We start from the raw sequence: 26,104 nt of genomic DNA on the forward strand, positions 1-26,104 counted from the left end.
AAATTACCTTGGGCAGTATGGCCATTTTCACGATATTGATTCTTCCAACCCATGAGCATGGAATGTTCTTCCATTTGTTTGTATCCTCTTTGATTTCATTGAGCAGTGGTTTGTAGTTCTCCTTGAAGAGGTCCTTCACATCCCTTGTAAGTTGGATTCCTAGGTATTTTATTCTCTTTGAAGCAATTGTGAATGGGAGTTCACTCCTGATTTGGCTCTCTGTTTGTCTGTTATTGGTGTACAAGAATGCTTGTGATTTTTGTACATTGATTTTGTATCCTGAGACTTTGCTGAAGTTGCTAATCAGCTTAAGGAGATTTTGGGCTGAGACAATGGGGTTTTCTAGATATACAATCATGTCATCTGCAAACAGGGACAATTTGACTTCCTCTTTTCCTAATTGAATACCCTTTATTTCCTTCTCCTGCCTGATTGCTCTGGCCAGAACTTCCAGCACTATGTTGAATAGGAGCGGTGAGAGAGGGCATCCCTGTCTTGTGCCAGTTTTCAGAGGGAATGCTTCCAGTTTTTGCCCATTCAGTATGATATTGGCTGTGGGTTTGTTGTAGATAGCTCTTATTATTTTGAGATACGTCCCATCAATACCTAATTTATTGAGAGTTTTTAGCATGAAGGGTTGTTGAATTTTGTCAAAGGCCTTTTCTGCATCTATTGAGATAATCATGTGGTTTTTGTCTTTGGTTCTGTTTATATGCTGGATTACATTTATTGATTTGCGTATGTTGAACCAGCCTTGCATCCCAGGGATGAAGCCCACTTGATCATGGTGGATAAGCTTTTTGATGTGCTGCTGGATTCGGTTTGCCAGTATTTTATTGAGGATTTTTGCATCAATGTTCATCAAGGATATTGGTCTGAAATTCTCTTTTTTGGTTATGTCTCTGCCAGGTTTTGGTATCAGGACGATGCTGGCTTCGTAAAATGTGTTAGGGAGGATTCCCTCTTTTTCTATCGATTGGAATAGTTTCAGAAGGAATGGTACCAGTTCCTCCTTGTACCTCTGGTAGAATTCAGCTGTGAATCCATCAGGTCCTGGACTCTTTTTGGTTGGTAAGCTATTGATTATTGCCACAATTTCAGAACCTGTTATTGGTCTATTCAGAGATTCAACTTCTTCCTGGTTTAGTCTTGGGAGGGTGTATTTGTCGAGGAATTTATCCATTTCTTCTAGATTTTCTAGTTTATTTGCATAGAGGTGTTTGTAGTATTCTCTGATGGTAGATTGTATTTCTGTGGGATCGGTGGTGATATCCCCTTTTTCGTTTTTTATTGCATCTATTTGATTCTTCTCTCTTTTCTTCTTTATTAGTCTTGCTAGCGGTCCATCAATTTTGTTGATCTTTTCAAAAAACCAGCTCCTGGATTCATTAATTTTTTGAAGGGTTTTTTGTGTCTCTATTTCCTTCAGTTGTGCTCTGATTTTAGTTATTTCTAGCCTTCTGCTAGCTTTTGAATGTGTTTGCTCTTGCTTTTCTAGTTCTTTTAATTGTGATGTTAGGGTGTCAATTTTGGATCTTTCCTGCTTTCTCTTGTGGGCATTTAGTGCTATAAATTTCCCTCTACACACTGCTTTGAACGTGTCCCAGAGATTCTGGTATGTTGTGTCTTTGTTCTCGTTGGTTTCAAAGAACATCTTTATTTCTGCCTTCATTTCATTATGTACCCAATAGTCATTCAGGAGCAGGTTGTTCAGTTTCCATGTAGTTGAGCGGTTTTGACTGAGTTTCTTAATCCTGAGTTCTAGTTTGATTGCACTGTGGTCTGAGAGACAGTTTGTTATAATCTCTGTTCTTTTACATTTGCTGAGAAGAGCTTTACTTCCAGCTATGTGGTCAATTTTGGAATAGGTGTGGTGTGGTGCTGAAAAAAATGTATATTCTGTTGATTTGGGGTGGAGAGTTCTGTAGATGTCTATTAGGTCCACTTTATGTAGAGCTGAGTTCAATTCCTGGATATCCTTGTTAACTTTCTGTCTCGTTGATCTGTCTAATGCTGACAGTGGGGTGTTAAAATCTCCCATTATTATTGTGTGGGAGTTTAAGTCCCTTTGTAGGTCACTGAGGACTTGCTTTATGAATCTGGGTGCTCCTGTGTTGGGTGCATATATATTTAGGATAGTTAGCTCTTCTTGTTGAATTGATCCCTTTACCATTATGTAATGGCCTTCTTTGTCTCTTTTGATCTTTGTTGGTTTAAAGTCTATTTTATCAGAGACTAGGATTGCAACCCCTGCCTTTTTTTGTTTTCCAGTTGCTTGATAGATCTTCCTCCATCCCTTTATTTTGAGTCTATGTGTGTCTCTGCACGTGAGATGGGTTTCCTGAATACAGCACACTGATGGGTCCTGACTCCTTATCCAGTTTGCCAGTCTGTGTCTTTTGATTGGAGCATTTAGCCCATTTACATTTAACGTGAATATTGTTATGTGTGAATCTGATCCTGCCATTATGATGTTAGTTGGTTATTTTGCTCGTTAGTTGCCATAGTTTCTTCCTAGCCTCGATGGTCTTTACAATTTGGCATGTTTTTGCAGGGGCTGGTACCGGTTGTTCCTTTCCATGTTTAGTGCTTCCTTCAGGAGCTCTTTTAGGGCAGGCCTGGTGGTGACAAAATCACTCAGCGTTTGCTTGTCTGTAAAGTATTTTATTTCTCCTTCACTTATGAAGCTTAGTTTGGCGGGATAGGAAATTCTGGGTTGAAAATTCTTTTCTTTAAGAATGTTGAATATCGGCCCCCACTCTCTTCTGGCTTGTAGAGTTTCTGCTGAGAGATCAGCTGTTAGTCTGATGGGCTTCCCTTTGTGGGTAACCCGACCTTTCTCTCTGGCTGCCCTTAACATTTTTTCCTTCGTTTCAACTTTGGTGAATCTGACAATTATGTGTCTTGGAGTTGCCCTTCTCGAGGAGTATCTTTGTGGCGTTCTCTGTATTTCCTGAATCTGAATGCTGGCCTGCCTTGCTAGATTGGGGAAGTTCTCCTGGATAATATCTTGCAGAGTGTTTTCCAACTTGGTTCCATTCTCCCCATCATTTTCAGGTACACCAATCAGACGTAGGTTTGGTCTTTTCACATAGTCCCAAATTTCTTGGAGGCTTTGTTCATTTCTTTTTATTCTTTTTTTCTCTAAACTTCCCTTCTCTCTTCATTTCATTCATTTCATCTTCTATCAGCGATACCCTTTCTTCCAGTTGATCGCATCTGCTACTGAGGCTTCTGCATTCTTCGCGTAGTTCTCGAAACTTGGCTTTCAGCTCCATCATCTCCTTTAAGCCCTTCTCTCCATTGGTTATTCTAGTTATCCATTCTTCTAATTTTTTTTCAAAGTTTTTAACTTCTTTGCTATTGTTTTGAATTTCAACCACATCCATCCTTTTATGTATTGTACTCAACAGCAGAGTTGAGTAGTTATAACTGACATTATATGACCCAAAAAGTCTAACATCTTTACTATCTGGCCCTTTACAGAGAAAGTTTTTTAGAAAGTGCTGACCTCTGATTAGCAGAAAGAAGAAACTCACATAGTTTTAAACAGTGAATAATCTCGAGGTTGTTTGAGGATATGAGGTACATTCAAATGCAGTACTATTATAGTAGTTCATCTCTTCTAAGAGTTAACCTCATAATATTCCTCTGAGAATAGTATTAAAATTAATCCATATTCTGTAAGCACAGATCAACTTTAGTTAATTATTAGTAAGTCTACTACTAGCAGATCAGAAACATACTGTGGAGCAAGAAAACAGCCTTGGGAGGCTGTAACAAAACCTTTAAAACAGCTCTATTGGGGCCTTTTAAATAAATGCCAGTAACTATAATAACTGATAGGTTTAGTCGATGAAGGTAACTTTCCTATTAGAAAATTAAGCCTGCTCTTCCTAAACTTCTGTATTTACAAACAGGATCTATATAGGTTAAAAATCGAAGATAAAAGAGGTTTTTTTTTTGAAAATGGCTGATTTCCTTTGTACTAATAGCACATTTTTAAAACGTTAAACTAAAATATATCATTTTTGTTTTTTAATCAGAAGTCTGTATATTTTAAAAGAGGCTGTAACAAAACCTTTAAAACAGCTCTATTGGGGCCTTTTAAATAAATGCCAATAACTATAATAACAGATAGGTTTAGTTGATGAAGGTAACTTTGCTATTAGAAAATTAAGCCTGCTCTTCCTAAATTTCTGTATTTACAAACAGGATCTATATAGGTTAAAAATCAAGGATAAAAGAGGGTTTTTTTTTTTTTTTTTTGGAAAATGGCTGATTTCCTTTGTACTAATAGCACATTTTTAAAACATTAAACTGAAATATATCATTTTTGTTTTTTAATCAGAAGTCTGTATTTTTAAAAGAGGAAAGATTATGCCAATTGCTAGAGGCATTTTTGCAATTGAGTGCAAAGCTTAATATCATTCATAGTAAATAGAAAATTTTCACTTGCGAAAATGTAAATGAAACTTTGCTTTGTGGCTTTACTGTCTTTTTTCTTTTTTTCCCCCGCCCTGGGGTACTATTGAGCTGTAATTATTCCAAAGATCCTGAGATCAAGTTATTTTCATGCTTCTTCAGTTTGCTCCTCAAACCAAAACACCTGGGGTGCTGAAACACTAGATTGGAACTTTAAGTTGATAGCTCTGCAAATTAATCATGTGGTACTTTGAAAAACATGTTAAATGCAATGAAACAAATTAGCAATAAGCCTCGTTGTGATAAAGAAGTATTTTAATATGCAGTTTTATAACTTTGAGTTTGTGTCGCTCAGAATTAATTCAAATGAAAAAAAAATTGTCTGTTTAAATTATGCAGCCTGAGACTAATAGAGGCTGGTTTGAAGAACTATAGAAAATTCCAAGGTGAAGACTTTGCTTTTTTTCAATTATCCAAATGCTAATCTTTACTGGCTATGGATGCGTTTTCAGGAAGCAAAACGTTTTCAGAATATTGACAAGTCGTGGATAAAAATAATGCAGCGAGCTCATGAGAATCCCAATGTGATTAATTGCTGTGTTGGAGATGAAAGCATGGGACAACTTTTACCTCATTTACATGAGCAGTTGGAAGTATGTCAGAAGTCACTCACAGGGTAAGAGTTTAATTTTTAAATCACGTATCATTTTGTATGTGACAGTGTTTTATCCCAAACTTACTAGTATTGACTACATTTCTGGTTTGGTAGTGATGCTTAGAGTGGGGCTAGGAAATTAAAATTTCACACAGATTGAACTTTTCTGTGAGGAAGGCACCTTTGACTTGGGGGTGGTTAAGGCATTGTATTAGTTTCCTCAGGCTGCTGTAACAAATTTCCACAGACAGTTGGCTTAAAGCAACAGAAATTCATTCTCACAGTTGTGGAGACAAGAAGTCTGAAATCAAGGTGTTGGCTCCCTCTGAAGGCTCTGAGAGAGGATCCTCCCTTGCCTCTTTTGGCTTCTGGTGGCTCTAGGAGTTTCTTGGTTCGTGCCTTCGTAACTCCAATCTCTGTCTCTGTCTTCACTTGGCCTTCTCCTCCTCTTCCTGTGTGTCTCTTATGACATTTGTCACTGGATTCAGGGCTCTTCAAGATCCTTAACTTCATTCCCTCTGCAAAAGCCCTTTTTCCAAATAAGATCACACTCACAGATTTCAGGGAATAAGACCTGTACATGTCTTTTTGAGGGCTAACATTCAAGCCACTGCAGGCATAGAATAGAAATGTGCACTAAGAGAACAATTCACCAAACTCACAAATCATTTTTATTTTATTTTATTTTTACTGTCACAAGAGGATAGATGTCAGGATAATTTTTTTAAGGCAGTTCATTTTCAATCTCTATTTGAAATAGGGTGATAATACATCCTGGTTTGTCCAAGTTTACGCCTCTGTCCTGGCTTAATGGTTAGTTGTCCCCCCTTTCACTCTCAAACTGTGTTGGTTTGGAGATAAGGTTTGTGCTCCCCCTGGGTTTAAGCCATGAGGTTTCCAGCAGTCTTAGAAAGGTCATAGGAGGGCATCTGATGAGAAAGGAGAGGACAGCAGATGATGCAGCAGCCTTGCTCTGAATCTCTCGTTTTCCCAAGTGTCATCCATGGTGGAGCATGGACTTTGGTTTTCACCAAACATTGCAGGGGTAGGTGATAAATGACTTTAGGTGTTTGCTATTATCTTAGCAAAGATGTTAGTGGTTATGTCTTGACTAAAAAAATAATAATTTAGGGGAAAAAAACTACTTGGTAACATACTATCGACTTTATTTGAAGGTATTTGGAGAAGAAACGATTACTGTTTCCAAGATTCTTCTTTGTATCTGATCCAGTTCTCCTGGAAATTCTTGGACAAGCCAGTGATTCTCACACCATACAGGTATAATCTAAGAATCTGTGATCTAAATTGCTTTTCCCACAGCATACACAATTAAGAATAAAAGTGAAGTTAAAATCTTAAAAATGCAGGCAGGAAAGATGAGTATTACAAATTACATTGATCATAAAATTTCATATTTTCTGTGTGTTTGGAGCCTGTCATCCTGATGCAGTCCAGCAGTGTTGAGTGGCTATGCACTGACTATGCCACTCCTAGCTGTGGGACCTTGGCAGGCTTCCTAATTTCCCCATGCCTCAATTCCATATCTGTAAAATCAGGATATTAATGGTTCTCACCTCACAGGACTGTCATGAGGATTATATGAGATCATGCATAGCAAAGTCTCTAGCACACAGTATGTGCTTATTAAATTGAATTTATCATTATTAGTATTTCATTCTAAATATTCTTAGACCAAATAGGGGTTATATTTTGGATTTGTCCTTTTTTCCTTCCTGAATACTTCTCAAATGCTTTTAGCCATTTCCCAGAGCAATACTTTGGAAGAGGAAAAGAAAAACCGTAGCTTACTGAGAGTGGGAGGCACGGAAGGGCCCATCCCAGGACCAGTTCTGGTTTGGGGATCTGGGAAACGGCTAATGTTGTTTCCTTGTTGGTTTCCAGGGACTTGTAACAATGAGAAAAGAGAATGGAAAGGCTCTGTGAAAGGTGGAGGTAGAGCTAGGAGAGAGGGCAGGACTAAGCTGTATCTGTGGGCGGAGGAGGGGGGAGGCGGTATGGTCCAGTCCCCATCTGGTGGAAGGTGACAGTCCTTAGTCTAATCTGCATAGCATGGGAAGGGGCCATTTGCAGGACTTGGAGAAAACATTCTGTAGGGCTTGATTTTAAAAAGTAGACCTCCAAGCCAGTTAAGCGTCAAAGCAAGAGTCTCTATATTTTTTGAGACAATAAAGTAAATACTTAACCTTTTACAAAGATACAAAATATTAAGGCTTTTAAAAACATCTCAGTGGCTTTTGTGTCCAGCCTCATGTGTGATGTTTTCCTCTGTCTTACAGCCGCATCTCCCTGCAGTATCTGACAACATCAATGAGGTGACATTTCATGCAAAAGACTATGATCGCATCATGGCCGTCATATCAAGAGAAGGAGAAAAAATTGTTGTAATTTACCTTGCTTTAAATTTTGTTATTAGAATTTCTTTAAAAACTTAGGTTGAGGAGAATGCAGTTCTCTTACAGAAAAAAACAGGAGGAGAGGGAGTTCTCATTCTACAGCCCTGGGCTTTGTTAAAAACTAGTTTAGATAAATCCTTTAACTTCTCTGAGACTCATTTTGTAATTTATAAAGTGAAAGTTTTGGACTAGGTGATCCCTGTAGTTCCTTCCAGCTATAGTATTAGATGATTTTACCCATATTTAAAATATTTTGTATAAAATATGAAACTGTTTGCTTGGCATAGGGCACTATGATTTATTAAGTGTGCATGGAACATCTGTAAAAATGCCAAATTATTATCAATTTATAATATCCTTGTAATTTTGTTTTAGTTGGATAATTCTGTTACGGCCAAGGGTCCTGTGGAGATTTGGCTACTGGATTTGTTAAAAATGCAGATGTCATCATTACATAATATAATTAGATCCGCTTTCTATCAAATCAGTGATTCAGGATTTCAACTCTTACCGTTCCTCAGCCACTTTCCAGCACAGGTGAGAATACACAGTGCTTAAGTAATGGTGAAAAGAAATGGAAATAAAGGGGAAGGATGCTTAGCAGGTGGTTGGCCTGGTGGTATGAGGCAATTGTAGCTTTGAATTAGGTTGGAGTGGCCTACTCATGTTCATTTTAGCCTCAGCTCCCAACCACCTGCTTGTCAACCTACACCGTTCTAGACCAACCCATCCCATGTCCCAGAGGAGGATATGCCACTATTTTCCTATCATGAAGGACACATACATTGAGTCTAACAGATACATATGTAAGCGTGTGTGTGTGTGCGTGTGTGCATGTGTGTGTGTATTTGTATACAGAAACTCCTCAACTTATGATGGGGTTATCTCCCAACAAACTCATCGTAGTTGAAAACATCGTTAACCAAAAATGCATTTAATACATCTAACCTACCAAATCATAAGCTTAGTTTAGTGTATCTTAAAGATGCTCAGAACACTTACGTTAGCCTACAATTAGGCAAAATCATCTAACACTAAGCCTATTTTATAATAAAGTGTTGACTATCTCCTATAATTTATTGACTACTGCACTGAAAGTGAAAAACAGAATAGTTGTATGGGTACTCAAAGTACAGTTTTCTACTAAATGCATATTGCTTTTGCACTGTCGTAAAGTAAAAAAATTGTTAAGTTGTACCATTGAAAGTTGGGGACCATCTGTGTGTGTGTGTGCATGTGTGTATGTGTGTGTGTGTGTGTATATATATATACACCAATTCATAGATATGATACGGATATAGATATGGATATATGTAAAGGGAATGAGCATACCTTTTCTTGAAAGGAAATCCATCTTGTCTTTAATTTTCCCTTCAAGCAATTAAAAATGGACATAAATTGTTGAGAGGCTTTTTCATGCAACTATTGTTTAGAAAGTGGAGACCTCAAAGAGGCCAGGGTTGGAGCAGGTGCCAATGGTTTCATTACACTTTCATTCAAGAGAAATGAGAAGTGATGATTTGTGATCTGACCAGAGAGAGCATGGGATAAAAGGCAAGAGATATCCAAGGAAAATGTAGGCAGTTTTCCCCAGTTGGTATTCCTTCTCTAACTGCTCCTCCCAACCTGAGCTCCAAATCCTGAATTAGTGCGCACAAAATGAAGACAGCTGGAATGATGTATTATTTATTCAAACCACAGAAGGACAGATATAGAATCAACCTTTATCGGAGAGAATAATATTGTGATTTTTATATTGTGTAATACCTTGGGAAACTTTAGTATTCTTATTAGCATTATTACCTTTGTGATAAAGCTTTATAAAATACTTTGTTAAATTGAGAAAAGAGTTCCTGAAACTAAATCCACGTATTTTCTTTCTCCAGACCCTGTATATCCTGAAGGAGAGGCTTGGCCTAAATTAGACTGAGGATTTAGCATTAGGTAGAGAGTTGAGAGCAAGTCCAGGACAGTGGTGAAGTTGAACAGGATGTGGTAGGAAAGATGACTAGTTTTCAGGATTTTCTCTAGTGTATGTGTGTATATATATATAAACATATATACACGTGTAAAATACTTTGTATTTTATATATATATACATACACATATATAAAAACAAAGTATTTTATACATGTATATAATACATTGTATTTTACAAAGTATTATATATAATGTATATAATACTCTGTACTATACACATATATACATATATACATATATGAATATATGAATATATTCATAAGTATATATAAGTATATATGAATATATTCATATATGTGTATATATACATATATACACATATATATTAAATTTTTTAAGGCATTTTTTCAAATGACTGAAATTTCTTACTATCAGTTTAACATTTTTATCTGAAATTATTTAAAATTCCACTTCTGCTTTTTTTTAAAACATATTTTAAAGATTTGAATGCCATGGATCCTTGCTGCAAAATTTTGGAAAATGCAAAAAATATAAAAGTGGGATACATAGGTGATGGGTTGATAGGTGCAGCAAACCACCATGGCACACGTTTACCTGTGTAAGAAACCTGCACGTTCCACACATGTATCCCAAAACTTAAAGTAAAAATAAAATAAAAGTGGAAATTAGAATTTCCCATATTTCTACCACCTGGAAATTATGACTATTAATATTTTAGTGTATTCCCTTCCGATACCTTATTTATGTATTTATTGCTGTTTTCTCCTTTGTTCTTTTTTTAAATTGACATATAACAATTGTACATATTTATGGGGTGCGTAGTGATGTTTTGATGCGTATAATATGAGAGTAATTAGCATATCCATCATCTCAAACACTTATCATTTCTTTGTACTGGGAACATTCAATATCCTCCTTCTAGCTATTTGAAACTATATGTTATTCTTAACCATAGTTATCCTACAGTGGTATAGAACAAGGGTCCCCAACCACCCCCACCTGGCCCGGCCACAAATCAGTACCGGTTCATGCGCTATTAGAAACTGGGTCTCACAGCAGGAGGTGAGCGGTGGGCAAGGGGGCATTACTGCCTGTGCTCCACCTCCTGTCAGATCAGCGGCGGCATGAGATTCTCATAGGAGTGCGAACCCTATTGTGAACTGAACTGTGCATTTGAGGGATCGAGCCTGTGCGCTGCTTATGTGAATCTAAAGCGTCCTGCGACCCCCGTCCATGGAAAAATTGTCTTCCATGAAACCGGTCCCTGGTGCCAAAATGGCTGGGGACCACTGGTATAGATCACTAACACTTGGTCCTCCTACCTGGCTATAATTTTGCGTCCTTTAGCAAATCCATCCCTATCCTCCTCTTCTCCTTCCCCTTCCCAGCCTCTAGTATCCTCCATTCTGCTTTCACTTCTCTGAGGTCAGCTTTATTTTGGCTTCCCTGTGTGCGTGAGAACATGTGGTGCCTTCTCATACTGTTTAATGTGCTTATTATAGGCATCGAGTAATATTGATGAGAATGAGCATTCTTGTTTTGCTGTTTTGTTTTGTTTTTTAATGAAACATCCTCTGGTTTTCACCACTAAGTCGCATTCCTTTTTAGACTGAGTATAAAAACATAATTTTAAGCTGTTCTTGGTGACTCAAGATAATGATTGTAAAGAATTGCCTTTGGATAGACATCATTATGCAGTGGGTTTTGGGATCTGCTGGTCTATTTGTATTACACTGCTATGCTTTTGTAGTTTTTCTCTTTGTCTTTCCCCCCTTGGACCATCATCTGCTGCTGACAGGGCCAGAATCTGCTTGCTCTTGGGGGCGCTTTCTGACACTGGTTATTTTCTCCAGATCCCATTGCTCACTTCAGCCAGGTGCTTTCATTTATCTTTAGCTGCAGCGCCCAGGATTGGCCACTGCTCTAGCAGGAAAAGTATCAAAGTCCCTCGTTAAGGCAAGGACATTCTTTTCTCACTATTGAGCCCATGCCAAGCAGTATCCACATACTGCCTGCCCTGCTTTCAGTCCTCTTTTTTGGTCCAAATGATGTTGGATTTGTCATTCGACTCTGGATGAATGAGAGCTCCGGAAGGGACAACCATTTCAGTGAAGGGGATGAGGGTGGGGCATGCTCAGACCACTTTTATTACCTTTTCTGGGGCAGAAATTGTAGGTTAAGGGACATCCTCTCACAATTTCTTTATGCGTTCATCAGGATACAAAAAATACAAGCTTCTCCCCTTCTCATTTTCTGCCTCCCTCTCTCTTCTATAGATAAGTATAGAGACAGAAAAGTAGACGTAGATAAAAACGTGGATATCAGAGAGAGGGAGCAATCAAGAAAGGAGATAGGCAGTGTATTGTTTTTAGAAAGCAGAGAGACCTTCGGGAAGCCCTGTTCAAGAACAAGCAGATAATAAAGAGTTTCTTTGCTTTTCTTGACAGAGAAAAATCGTTGCATGGGAGTGTCCAATAGTCTCAGGCCCTCTGTAGAAAAATTTCCTAACCATCTTCTATAACACGCATATAGTTCAACAAATGGTAGCCAGTGTTTTAATGATCATTAATCTGTCTACTTTGAAATAATTAAATATTAACGGTTAAAACTTTAACTGTTTCCCTCCTTTGGGAGTGAAGAACTGCAAGTTGATCTCATTTTTAGTTTAAAATGTGAATAAGTGACCACCAAATTTTATTGAGAATGTGCTTTAAATATTTGGCAAATTTTAATATTTTTCTGCTGGATCTGTAGGTTGGACTTCTGGGAATTCAGATGTTGTGGACACACGATTCAGAAGAGGCTTTACATAATGCAAAAGATGACAGGAAAATCATGCAAGTGACCAATCAGAAATTTTTGGATATTCTAAATACTCTCATTAGTCAGACAACACACGATCTAAGCAAGTTTGATAGAGTGAAGTTCGAGACTCTAATTACCATCCATGTGCATCAGAGAGATATTTTTGATGACTTGGTAAGGTATCTTTTTTTCTTAATTTCATGTACTAACTAATAATGAACAGTTAAGAATTGTATATGTTGCCTAACTTACATGAACTTTCCATTTACTTGGTCCTTTTTCATAACTGTCCATCAATATCATGTCCACAATATTGTATTTCTGTATTGGATGGCTTAACCATATTATATATTCATTTGGCACTCTGAAAGTTTGGAACCAACTGATGTGATATGAGCCAACTAATTGTTCCATTAAACCAAATAACCAGGAACATGATATAATTTAGGTCATAAGCTATGCTGGGTTGATTGGAAAAGGAGCGCAGATGGAGTGGAATCAGGCTTCAGAGCACTCTCACGGCTGTTCGTTCAGTTGATGGTGATCATGGGCTTGATTTAGGCAAAGTTCTGTAGGATGGGACTAAGAAGGGTAAATGTTTGAATTCCTTTAGAAATGGGACTCTAACCAGTGGACTTGACTAAGGCCAACTTCTCCTAAAGCAAGGATTTTTCTATTATAGGTGGTTTTGAAATGCCACTATTTGATAATCTTTACCTCCCATTTAACGCCTATTGCTTTAGTCTACTTGATTTGATACATTTTAAAGGTATCTCTTTCCTTCATCAGAGACACATAATTCATGCAGGTTGGGTCCTGTTTTAGAGAATGTGATCACAGACTACCTGTTTCGAACTTTTATCAAAAGTTCTGATCAGATAATTTATATTTATTGAAGATTATTTGAAGGACATCCAGTCAGTCCATCCATCCCCCTGCAACCCAGATCCTTGCTTCTCAAAGTATTACATGCTGACCAGTGCTTTGGTATCACCTGGAAGTTGGTGAAAAGAGCAGAATCTCCAGCCTTCCTCCTCCCATCCAAGACCTACTGAATCAGAGTCTGCATTTTATCAAGATTCTTAGGAGATTCATATGCATATTGAAGTTTGAGGAAAAACTGCTCTAGGATTTACCTCTGGATTTAGCTAATATCAGAAAGCTGCATACTTATATTGTTTTGGCCTTCCACGGACTAGCTTTTACTAATTGCAGTTACCATTATACTTTGACTTTAATTGACATCCACCTCAAGAAGCAATAGTATGGAGTTCATTTTTGTATCTGCTGTCAGCATACGTTTGAGGATGTTGTCTATACATCTCTCACTGGCTCCTAAAGCTGAAGTCCTATAAAAGAAATTTCTTTTAAAATTGAGTGCTGAGCAAACTTTACATCCAGAGGGATTAAAAAAAAAAACCTGTACATAAGAAAAACTATGAAACCATTTTCTTTTAACTTAATCACCACTGAACTGTTTGCATCCCAACTAAATGAGATCTCATGGCCAACATATATGCATTTTATTTTTCCATGTACAATTATTAGAACAACCTGATACACAGCAAGAACTCAATAAATATATTAACTATTCTTCTTTTCTTCTCCATCTCCTTCTTACCATCTTAACAGATGGTTGAAAGTAGCTGGCGGAGAGCATCCCCATGGCCTTGAGTCCTGTGTTACAGAGCATTCCCTGGGGGTGGGGCCAGACTGTGTTACCTGAAAGTAACTCACGGTGATGAATACAAGCTGTGCTTTAGGTGGAAAGCCAGTCCTTAATTAGAGGAGGAAGCAAGATCATAACCAAACAACAATAACAAAAAGCAGGACTGTAAATAGCAAAGAATATGGAGGCCTGGTCAGATGGAGATCTGAACATTGTATAGTAGCCACGAGTCCACTTTTTAGTGTCAATTGAATGACCTGGAAGTGGGCCTACTGGGTTTAAGAGCAGTGAAGGGGACCACTTGCCACTTCCTGTGTTGATTCCTCTGAATGGGCAGGACTGGTGTTTCACCAGTTTCACTGGAAAGTCGCGAAGCTCCTCAGAATGTGGTTGTGATGGAATGGAGTTCCTAAGGTTGCTTACCTGGTTTCTGTCTCTTTGAATGGACCAGGTACTAGAGCTTGCATCCATGGCTATGGGAGCCCAGTACCTCTTGCTTCACTTGTATATGCTGATGACTAGGCAGGTTGGGTGGCTTGGCTGTAGTGCTGGTGCAGGGAGACATGTGCATATATAACCGTGTGTTTCCCTGCTTAATCCCTTTAGTGGCTTCTGACTGCTATGAGGACAATTCGTAAACCCCTTCCCATGGCCCTGTGAAGCCTCAACTCTCATGCTTTCTCTAGATCCCGGGATGCCCCCAGCTGTACTGACCTTTTTTCAGTTCCTTGAAGATACCAATCAGATCTTCTGGGCATTTGCCTATAGCACTTACTCTTCCCACACCCTCATTATCCCTTTTGTTCCCCGCTCCCGGTGGCCCTGGCTAATTCCTACTATTTATCTGGGTTTTAGTTGAGATGTTTTCTTCCTCTGAGTGCACCTCTCAGATACCCTGGAGTAGTTAGGTCCTCCTGCCCCATATATTCATGAGCCCTGAATTTCGGTGGTGGTGCCCTTTGTACTTTATTGCAATGATTTGTTTCACTGTTTGCCTTTTGCTTTTTTCTGTAAGCTCTGGAAGCCTGGAACCATCTCTGTCTTTGTTCACCTAGCACAGTGTCAAGCATAGGAAGAAACTCAATAAATATTTGTTAAGTGAATAAGAATCAGTTCATCAAAGAGTGAATTAAAAAAAACTGCCCACATGCTTATGTTTTATGCTATTGCAATTCAGTATATAGCTTTTTTGTATTTTATGTTTTTAAGGTAAAAATGCATATCAAATCACCTACTGATTTTGAATGGCTGAAACAGAGTAGATTTTATTTTAAGGAAGACTTGGATCAAACTGTGGTGTCTATTACAGATGTTGATTTTATTTACCAAAATGAATTTCTGGGATGTACTGATCGCCTTGTTATCACTCCATTAACAGATAGGTAGGAAACCCAGTTTTTGTTTTTCATTTTGTGATTTTAAAATGTGCTTAACATTATTTAAAGTTGCATTTGAAATATTAACAAAAGCAGATTTCTGTCATGCTGGGTAGATGCTAGCTCATTAAAGTCAGCCTAACAATGAAATAACCACTTAAATATACATGTGCATTGAATTTTTATGAAGTAGAAAAAGATAAAAGAATAAAAGCAAGCTTGAATGTTGACTGTGAGTAATTTAATGGTGAATTTTAGATTGCAAGACGGGAAAATATTCCTAGAATCCCAAAAGAAGTTAAAATTGCAAAGAAGGAAGGTACCTTGGAGATCACGTAATTTAGTCTTTGTATTTTCAGATGTGGAAATTGATACCTAAAGTACATTTTAATGGCCAATATGAATAATTAGTCAATGGCAGATCCCGTCACAATTCTTTCCATTATATGACACTAGGCAATTACTAGGTCTTTTTTATCCCATGACACCCAGTTAAGTATGCTGTGCATAGAAAACATTCAATAAATGTTGTTAGAATTGACTTAAATTGGGTTATTTAATATTTAGTGCTGCCGTTACTTTAAGTATTTGAAATTATATCAAATTACATCTTCAGCCTTCTTTTGATTTATTGAACCTATCCCTTTTATATGCCCAGTGCCATAGCAACATAAATTTGTCAGTGTTTTCTCTTCTATTGGTGTTTACATATTAAGCATCATGTCTCATGAAGCTTTACTAAGATCTTTACTAGTTTTACTTAGATCCAAAACAAATACAACAGAAGCTGGATCATGGATACAAAGAGATTTATTATATTAGTATTCTTTGCACTTTTCTAAATGAGTGAATTATTTCATAGTGAAACTATTTATTTACAATGGTGTGGTGGAGCTGACTTGCATCAGCCTGTGGTACTTACCTGGTTTCTTTTCTTTTTTTTTTTTTTTGAGACAGAGTCTTGCTCTGTCGCCCAGGCTGGAGTGCAGTGGCATGATCTTGGCTCACTGCAGCCTCCGCCTCTACCTCCCAAGTAGCTGGGACTACAGGTGCATGCCACCATGCCTGGCTAATTTTTGTATTTTTAAAATAGAGACAGGGTTTCACCATATTGGCCAGGCTGGTCTTGAACTCCTGACCTCATGATCCACCCGTCTCGGCTTCCCAAAGTGCTGGAATTACAGGCCTGAGCCACCGTGCCTGGCCTTACCTGGTTTCTGTCTATGTGCATTTTGCCCCGACTTTGTGATATCACATTGGTAGCTTGCCGTTGACCACGGTGGAAGTATTTATACAATAGAAATTGGCAAACATGAAAACCAGGTTTTTTTGTTTTTTTTTTTTCTGCAGAGCCAGTTGTTAAACATCTGCCAGCACAATACTGCTCATTTGGTTCTCCTGACTGTAACGGGAGGAAGGCCTGAAGGTTTTAAGTCAGGGTTGAGGAGTTTCGAAATTTGTCTCAAGAAATCTTTGGATTCACTGTAGTACTTTTAATGAATATCAAGTGCCCTAACCTTGCTTGGTCACTTCTTTCATGTGGGCTACTCAGACTCTAAAATAAACAGGCCCATTCCAATCACATTGGACTTTTGCTTGTGCCATCCTGTAATGTGTCATCCCATACTCACAATGCTTTACTGGATGAACATTTGCAGATGCTATATCACGTTAGCTCAGGCCTTGGGCATGAACATGGGAGGTGCTCCCGCAGGACCAGCTGGCACTGGCAAAACAGAAACCACAAAAGACATGGGAAGGTGTTTGGGAAAATATGTGGTCGTGTTCAATTGCTCAGATCAAATGGATTTCAGAGGCCTAGGAAGGATTTTCAAAGGCAAGTGTCAAATAATGTAGATTATTTTTGGTGAATTTATTTTTATTGCCTTTTAATGTTATTTTCTGATATAAATCCAAAGTGACGCGATCTCACATAATCTACATTAGTATGGGTTGATCCATATGATATTGCCATTTTTCTTGGTCAAAAATGGCTGGATATCAACAATTTCGTATGGTTCAATACTATTGCTAATGTTATAGTCTATGCATGGAATGTGTGTTAGATTATGAAAATAGAATCAATGTATAATTGCCTGAAATGATAGTAGAGAGGATCAAGATAGCAAACGGGGGACACGTGTGGCTTCCCTCCCACGGAAATGAAAGATTTTTAGAAAGCATAGCAACACTGGAAAATAACAAAGGGGTGGCCATCAGCAGATGGAAAATTTTGAGAAAATCCTGAAAGGTAGGTAGAAGGTGTTTTCAGATGCACAGAGAAAAAAATATTTGAAGACACATCAGCCTCAGAGCTCAGTCCTTGGCGGTCTTCTCTTTTCTATCTACGTGCATTCTCTTGGTGATCTTATGTAGGTCCAAGCTTTAAATGCCATCTGTATGATGACTCCAGAATTACATCTCTAGCTCGGACTTCTTGAAACTCTAGATTCATTACATACAACTGGTGATTTAGCATGTCCACTTCAATGTCTAACAGGTCCAGATTCACTATGTTTAAAACCAAACTCCCGGCCTGGCATGGTGGCTCACGCCTGTAATCCCAGCACTTTGGGAGGCTGAGGCGGGCGGATCATGAGGTTGGGAGTTCGAGACCATCCTGGCCAACATGGTGAAACCCCGTCTCTACTAAAAATACAAAAATTATCTGGGCATGGTGGCGCGTGCCTGTAATCCCAGCTACTCAGGGGGCTGAGGCAGGAGAATCGCTTGAACCCGGGAGGCGGAGGTTGCAGTGAGCCGAGATCTCACCACTGCACTCCAGCCTGGGCTACAGAGCAAGACTCCACCAAAAAAAAAAAAAAAACCAAAACTCCTGATCTCTTGGTGCTTAGACACAACAACAGCAACAAACAAAACAACCATCCCCCAAACAACTGCGACCTATCCTCTACTCTGCCCTTTCTCTTATACTCAGATCCAGTCTGTCAGCAAACACTGTTGGTTCTACTTTCAAAATACCCCCAAAGTCTGCACTTTCATCTTGGCAGTGTACTATTTCCATTGTTTTGATGAAAATATACAAATAATTAAACCTCTCTTTATCACTGGAATTAAATGTGTATTTATCAACAGCCAGATACGAAACTTTACATAATCCCATTTCAATGTATAATGGTTTGGGAGCACTGGAGAAATGATTGTTATCAAGAAGGTATATCATAGAGTAAAACTTTACAAATTAACTGTTTTTCATGCCAGGTCTTGCGCAGTCAGGTTCCTGGGGCTGTTTTGATGAGTTTAACAGAATTGAATTGCCTGTATTATCAGTGGCAGCACAACAAATTTATATTGTTTTGACAGCAAGAAAAGAGAGAAAGAAACAGTTCATTTTTTCTGATGGTGATTGCGTTGATTTAAATCCAGAATTTGGAATCTTCTTAACGATGGTGAGAAAAAAGGCTTTAAATGCAATTTAATTAGTTTAATTGTCATAGACATAAATAAAACAAAGTATGTGTTAGTGGGTAAGTGACCAACTATCCAGGAGTCATGAGCTGTTCTCTCTTACCGTATGATTTTTTTTAGTAGTCATTATAGCCCAGACAGAAGATAAAATAGTAATTTTTTTCAATTAAAAAAAATTCAGATCCAGACCTACAGAGGTAATATGCTAATGATAATAATAGATACTGTTTATTGACCACTTAGTATAATATGTGTAAGGTACAGGCTAAATGTTCTATGTGCTATATCAGATGGCATAACTCACGTGGTTCTGCAGTAACAAACAATCCCTAAATCTTAGTTTCTTAAAGCCACAAGATTTATCTCTCTGTCATGCCACGTGTCCACTGTGGGTTGACTAGGGTAGAGGTGGGAGGCCAGGGCTGCTTTGTATGTCTTTACTCTGGTACTCGGCCTGACAACAAGGTACCTACTATCTCAATCATTGCTCTTTGCTATAGCAAAGGAAAAAGAGAACATGAAGAATTGTGCTCCAACCCTTAGAGTTTCTTTCCAGAAGTGACGCAAGTCCTAAGTCATTGGCTAAAGCAAGTTTCACGACCTAACTTCAAGGGGTGGTGGGGTGGGGGAAAATGTGCCGTCCTATCATGTAACTAGAAAGAGGAAGGACCTGAAATATTCTCTCACATGTACACTGTATCTTATAGCTACGATAGCCCTCTGAAGTGGGTATTATATAGCTGACTTACCTGAGGCTCAGCGAGACTTAAAAACTTCCTAGGTTACCCAGCCAGTAAGAGAAAGAAGAAGTTATTGTCTCTCTAACGTCAAAATCTGACTGCTTAACCTCCACACTTGGTTTTTTTTTGACACCAAATAAAAGGAAATAAAAATAAAATGTCTGCAATAATTTAACAAGGTCCTATACCAAAGAATTGTAACAAATTCAGTTACCATGTGATTAAGGGTGAGCTTTGAGATTCAGTGTTGTAAAGATAGAAAACCAAAGGCATGAATCAACGGGAGTTTCTATGCTTTTGTGTGTCACCAGTTTTAAAACTTATGTGTTTTCCATAAAGTTAAATCTCGAAGTTGCAAGATAACACAAAGCACTCTGAGTTTTTAAATATCTCCATGGATAAAGATGATAAATTATAGGAAGCAAAATCAGAAATGTTTCTGATACACTTTATTGTAAGCAAACATCCAGTAAAACAGTTAGGGGGAAATAAGAATAATCTGGAAGTGCTGGTTACAAGTCAGGAAGTGGGATGAAGAAATGTACTCAGTGTAAAACTATGGTCTAGAAGGGATTTTACAAAAAGCTTAACATGCTCCCTGGATTAAGAATAATATTGGAAATAGCAATTAGATATTGCATTAAGCTGTGAGTAACTGAAACCTAAAAAAAATTGTACTTTAACATGTAAGGATTCTCTTAAGATCCTTTTACGGTTCTACTCCATCATGAATTCCATCTTCAAGGTCACCTTATGAACCAAGATGCTACAGAAAGCATCTCTCTTGTGTTGCAGCCAATTGACTGAGTCAACTCCCTTCAAACAAACATCAAGGATATTTCATACAGTGTGCCCCTTTGCATCTTGCGGTGTAGAATATAATCACAGCAGCTGCAAGGCAGGCTGGGAAATGTAGTTTTTAATCTAGGTGTTGCTGTACCCAGCTTGCAAGTGGGCTTCTGTGGCTCAGGAAGGTTAAGAGGAATATTGAGAGGCAGCCTCAATTTCTGTATTTCCAGCCCCTAGCAAGGTACCTGGCCTATTGACAGTGCCCAGTAAATGGTCAGGGACTGAAGGTTTTTAACAAACTTGCCTAAAATAACTCATTCCTGTTGGCCTTACTTGTCTTTGAATCTCCAACCTTCCTTTGAGACGTGGGTCTGACCTCTCTTCAATCTGTTGCTTCTTAGGAGGCCTTCATTTCCTGTCTGTCTCTACTTTTGTCCATTTCAGTGTTTTTCCCATCATTCCCTTCTTTATCTCCCCTCACTGCCATCTTTATTTCTCCTCACTTCCATGGGTTTTTGTCAGCCAAAGAGCTCTGTAACTGTGACTGCAAAGAATAATTGAAGAGATGGAATTAAAAAAATGCCCAAGGAAGCTCATCAGTATAAAATCCTTAGTTTTTTTCTTCTTTCAATAACATACTTTAGACTATAATTATCAGGTATCTATTCAGTTTTCTCTTGTATTATTTCATGTTCTTTTCTATTTTTTAAGCCAATAGACACAATTTTGTATTTTTTAAGCCAGTAGACACAATTTTGCCACACAAAATTGTGTGTGACTTTATTAATATCATGAAAATGGAAATATATAAAAGGGCATGTGAATATTAATAAATATGCATGGTCTATGAACCCGGGAGGCGGAGCTTGCAGTGAGCCGAGATCGCGCCTCTGCACTCCAGCCTGGGTGACAGAGCGAGACTCCGTCTCAAAAAAAAATAAAAATGAAAATAAATAAATAAATAAATATGCATGGTCTAATACACATTGTTTTGAGAAAACAAGAGTATTTCATGAATCTAATATTTTTCAGTACCATCTTAAAATCTGAATTAGGGGTTTGAAATATATTTGTATTCAGAAATGAAAATTGTATTAACAATTAAAAATTAAACATATTTTAACTTTTAGAACCCTGGATATGCTGGGCGCCAGGAACTACCAGAAAACCTAAAAATCCAGTTTAGAACTGTTGCTATGATGGTTCCTGATAGACAGGTATGCACTAGGATTTAAAAGCATAATGTACTTTATGTTCTTTACTTGTTTTTCACTAAAGTTGTTGAAAAAAAATCTCACTGTGTTAATTTTCAGATCATTATGAGAGTTAAACTTGCAAGCTGTGGTTTTCTTGAAAATGTTATCTTGGCTCAAAAATTTTATGTTCTTTACAAACTCTGTGAAGAGCAACTTACTAAACAGGTAACTTTATAGATCTGCTTTCCCCCTAGCAATAGTATTTGTTTTTTTTGCTTTGTAATTTTCCCTTGATAAATACCCATCAGTGAGTTAAAATCTCATTGACTCTTTTCTAAAATGCTTTTAGAATTAATTTTAATTGGTTGTGTATTTTTAAGACCCTTTTATTTTGAAATAATTGTAGATTCACAGGAAGTTGCAAAGGAATGTACAGGGAGGCATGTACCCTACACCCTGCCTTGCCTGGTGTTGACATCTTGTAACTATAGCACAATAACAAAACCAGAAATGGACACTGAAGCAGTCCACAGAGTTTGTTAAGGTTTCATCAGTTATACATGCACTGGTGTATGTGTGTGTGTGTGTGTGTGTGTGTGTAGTTGTATGAATATGTAAGATATGGCTCTGTTCCATCACCACAAGGTTCCCTCATGCTACTTTATTGCCACACCCACCTCTCTCCCAAATCCCTAACCCATTAACCTTTTCTCCATGTCTAGAATTTTATTGCAAGAATGTTATGTAAGCGGAATCACATAGTATGTAACCTCTTGGTTATGCATTTAAAAATCTATTGTTTGGGCCGGGTGCTGTGGCTCACGTCTGTAATCCCAGCATTCTGGGAGGCCGAGGCGGGTGGATCATGAGGTCGGGAGATCGAGACCATCCTGGCTAACATGGTGAAACCCTGTCTCTACTAAAAATACAGAAAAAAAAAAAAATTAGCCGGGCGTAGTGGCACGCACCTGTAATCCCAGCTACTGGGGAGGCTGAGGCAGGAGAATTGCTTGAACTCGGGAGGTAGTAGTTGCAGTGAGCCGAGATCCCGCCACTGCACTTTAGCCTGGATGACAGAGCGAGACTCCATCTCAAAAAAAAAAAAAAAATCTATTGTTTGTTGCTCAGACTGTATCAGACTATATTATTCTCAAAAGATATTTAAGGTGTGAATACTTACTTGATCATGTAGCTTGGATTTTCCCATGGAATGATCATATTTCAGTCAAAGGAAAGGTAGGAAAGTTGAGCTAATAAACCTTTGCGTCTTAGTCACCCCAAAACTATCGCATATAAGTATCAGAATCGACCTATATGCATAGAGTGACCCGTGAGTCTATGTTTAGTTTTTCAATTAAACCATCTTTTTGCCCTCTTCTCCCATCTCAGGTTCATTATGACTTTGGATTGAGAAATATTCTATCTGTATTGAGGACTCTTGGATCTCAAAAAAGAGCCAGACCAGAAGATAGTGAATTAAGCATTGTCATGAGAGGACTAAGAGATATGAACCTTTCTAAACTGGTATCTTCTCTGAATTCTCTTCTTTTCCACAATTTTAATGTGGTTTCTTTCTATTTGGTGGACAAGTAGGGGTAGGCTGATGTTGAGCTGTGAGCACTCATAATTACAGGGATAATAAGTGTGCAAAGTTGCCACTGTGCTTCCAGAAGAAAGCAAAAGGCCCCATGACCCTTTGTGACCAACATGGACTATAAGTGCCTCCTTTGATCAGTTGTGTGCAGTGAAACAGGTCATCAGTGGGCTTCAGCTCCAAGACTTAACCTAGTTCTCTACCATTATTCACCAAGTGAATCTAGATTCCCAGGGAACCATGTGAATGTTTTGCTTTCTCTGTATGTAACTAGCTTATCTCAGATATATCTCTCTCAAAACATAAACACCATTTCTATTTTCCAAAAACATATTGAATATTTGCTGTGGAGAGCATGCTGCTTTAATGCTTGTCATGGTTACAGCCTGATTTTTTTTTTCTTTGAAACAGAGTCTCACTCAGTCACCCAGGCTGGAGTGCAGTGGTGCAATCTTGGCTCACTGCAACCTCCTCATTCCAGGCTCAAGCTATTTCCCTGCTCCAGCCTCCTGAGTAGCTGGGACTACTGGCGCACACCACCATGCCTGGCTAATTTTTGTACTGTTTTGTAGAGATGGGGTTTTGCCATGTCACCCAGGCTGGTCTCAAACTCCTGGACTCCAGTAATCCACCCCGCTTCAGCATCCCAAAGTGCTGGGATTATAGGCATGAGCCACCATGCCCAGCCCAGCCCAGCCAGGTTGTTTTGAATAGCTGATGGACGGGTTCATGTGACATATAAGGATTTCTACATGCCACATATTGTGCCCATGCCATGGGTGTACAAGGTTGAAGAAGAAATGGTTCAGGAAGCTACATTCTAGTTACAAAAACTAACATCTGTGGAATTCGTTAGTGTTACAAAGTCTTTTCAGGTGTATTGTCTTGTTTGAGCCTCACAGCAACTCTGTGGGATCTGGATGGCTAGCTTGCTTATTGTCATTTCACTTATTGGGGAACAGAGACTAGAGGTTGTAGGATTCCCCCATAATCACCATCAGCTGAGAAGAGGGGACAAAAATTTATAAGATTTTCTGGTACCAAATCCACTGCTCCTGCCAGTATACCTCACTGCCTGTATGACCAACATGGACTGTAATGGAGGCTTAGACTCCCTAAGTCACCCAGGCTGGAGTGCAGTCTAAGCCTCCCCTAGATAATGGTGTTTTGGAAATTCCTAGACAAGTATTCAAGAAAGCATCAACAAAGCCCTGGAGAATAAAGAGAAATCATAAGGCGTCAGATGTTGGGAACAGGGCAATCTATGCATTAAAGACATTGCAAATAAGGACTGGAGTCAGTGTACTCAAACCTACTGCTTATAAGAAAGGCTCAGAACACTGCCCTGATGGACTTTTCCAGCCATTGTTGGATGAAGTCATGCAGGGTTATAGCTATTTCCCCAATTTAAATAAAATATTAGTTCTTTAATTTCATGGGGTTGGGACTACAAATTATCATTTTTAAGGTTAATGCAAATGCCACTGTGAGAAGCAAAGATTCATGTGATAAAGTAATGAGGTCGTACTTTGGAGCAATAGATTGGGGCAGGATTGTAGAACACATTGAATGCTAAGGAACTCTGGGTACAATGTAGATTCAATGGTGATTGTATTAGTCTGTTCTCACACTGTTAATAAAGGCAATTTATAAAGGAAAGAGGTTTGATGAACTCACAGTTCCACATGGCTGGGGAGGCCTCACAATCATGTTGGGAGGTGAATGAGGAGCAAAGTCATGTCTTTACATGGCGGCAGGCAAGAGAGCATGTGCAAGGGAACTCCCGTTTACAAAACCATCAGATCTTGTGAGACTTACTCACTATCATGAGAATAGCAGGGAAAGACCTGCCCCCATGATTCAGTTACCTCTCACTGGGTCCCTCCCACGACATGTGGGAGTTATGGGAGCTACAATTCCAGATGAGATTTGGGTAGGGACACAGCCAAACCGTATCAGTGATATTCTGGAGAAAGTACTAGAGAATACAAGCCTGATTAGGAGAGTAATAAATGGTTCTCTGGGGATGAAGTGATAAGTACTATACACATCCCAGCTAGTTGATAAACATTTGTTGACTGAATGAGTAAATTTATTTTAAACCATGCCACCTTAGGTTGATGAAGATGAACCCCTGTTCCTCAGCTTAATCAATGACCTGTTCCCAGGACTGCAACTGGATAGTAATACTTATGCGGAACTGCAAAGTGCAGTAGCCAATCAGGTTCAGATAGAGGGTTTGATTAACCATCCACCCTGGAACCTGAAACTCGTGCAGGTAAAGACATTTTAATCTATTATCAGTATAATGATAAGTATGTGTTAAACATTCCTGTCTGAATAGAAAAACTCATGGTTAGTCTTACTTGATGTAAATGTTAAATGAAAACATCATATATACATCATTGCAAAAAGAATACTTGGGGGGATGTGGTGTCCTAGGAAGATAGTATGGATTTACCCTGCCTCGCAGTAATCAAGCAGTGATTTCCTGCAGTTGTTACTTACACCCAGTGACAATGTTAGGATGAAATAGTAGGTTATAAAAACTCTAGGGGAATGGAACAACCCAGATGGCTTCTTGTGCCAATCTGGTAGTATTGGCTGCAGCTGGGTGCCTCAGTGGAGTGCAGAGCCTGAGAAATCCGGGAGTGCTACTTTGCTCCTGCTTTGTGTGTGGACATGTTATATCCTTCACCTACACTAAAACCTGAATCTTTTGACTGCGTATGTTGGTGTCTTTCTGTTCATCATATTTCATCCTTGTGACAACCATCTAACCACTTGATTGGATTACCAGTAGAATCAAGAACTTGTAGCAGAGACACAGGATTAAATCTCTATGAGCTTGATGCTTTGGGAATATTTTCCAGAGCTTTTGGAAAATTAAGGAGCTGAAATTGTGGACATTGTTGAAAACTGCATTTGAAATAGTAATATAACAATTCTTATTTTAACTTACTGTTCTTGCCAGATTATGAGATGTGCAAGTATCTCTTACAAAGAAATATGTGCATGGGGGAAAAGTCTTTTTCATCATTCATGTACTGGAAACCATTTTAAGAGTTTAA

The 26,104-nt window shown here is 38.5% G+C and overlaps 1 protein-coding gene across 12 annotated transcripts in view; it reads left to right on the forward strand.

The window, feature by feature from the left end:
• Positions 1-26,104, forward strand: part of DNAH8 (dynein axonemal heavy chain 8) — a 343,702-nt gene that overhangs the window by 133,548 nt on the left and 184,050 nt on the right. For 11 of the 12 annotated variants that reach the window (XM_055263328.2, XM_063632277.1, XM_063632276.1 and 8 more), the window contains 12 exons: positions 4,938-5,101; positions 6,256-6,358; positions 7,378-7,482; positions 7,870-8,031; positions 12,190-12,414; positions 15,119-15,291; positions 16,944-17,122; positions 18,508-18,695; positions 21,374-21,460; positions 21,557-21,664; positions 22,829-22,963; positions 25,150-25,311. In XM_055263328.2, coding sequence (XP_055119303.2) covers positions 4,938-5,101; positions 6,256-6,358; positions 7,378-7,482; positions 7,870-8,031; positions 12,190-12,414; positions 15,119-15,291; positions 16,944-17,122; positions 18,508-18,695; positions 21,374-21,460; positions 21,557-21,664; positions 22,829-22,963; positions 25,150-25,311 — 1,791 coding nt within the window. The remainder of the gene's footprint in view (positions 1-4,937; positions 5,102-6,255; positions 6,359-7,377; positions 7,483-7,869; positions 8,032-12,189; positions 12,415-15,118; positions 15,292-16,943; positions 17,123-18,507; positions 18,696-21,373; positions 21,461-21,556; positions 21,665-22,828; positions 22,964-25,149; positions 25,312-26,104) is intronic. The other variant, XM_063632279.1, reaches the window with a different exon arrangement.

Source organism: Symphalangus syndactylus, chromosome 23 (genome assembly GCF_028878055.3).
Source record: "Symphalangus syndactylus isolate Jambi chromosome 23, NHGRI_mSymSyn1-v2.1_pri, whole genome shotgun sequence".
Taxonomy (NCBI): Eukaryota; Metazoa; Chordata; class Mammalia; order Primates; family Hylobatidae; genus Symphalangus; species Symphalangus syndactylus.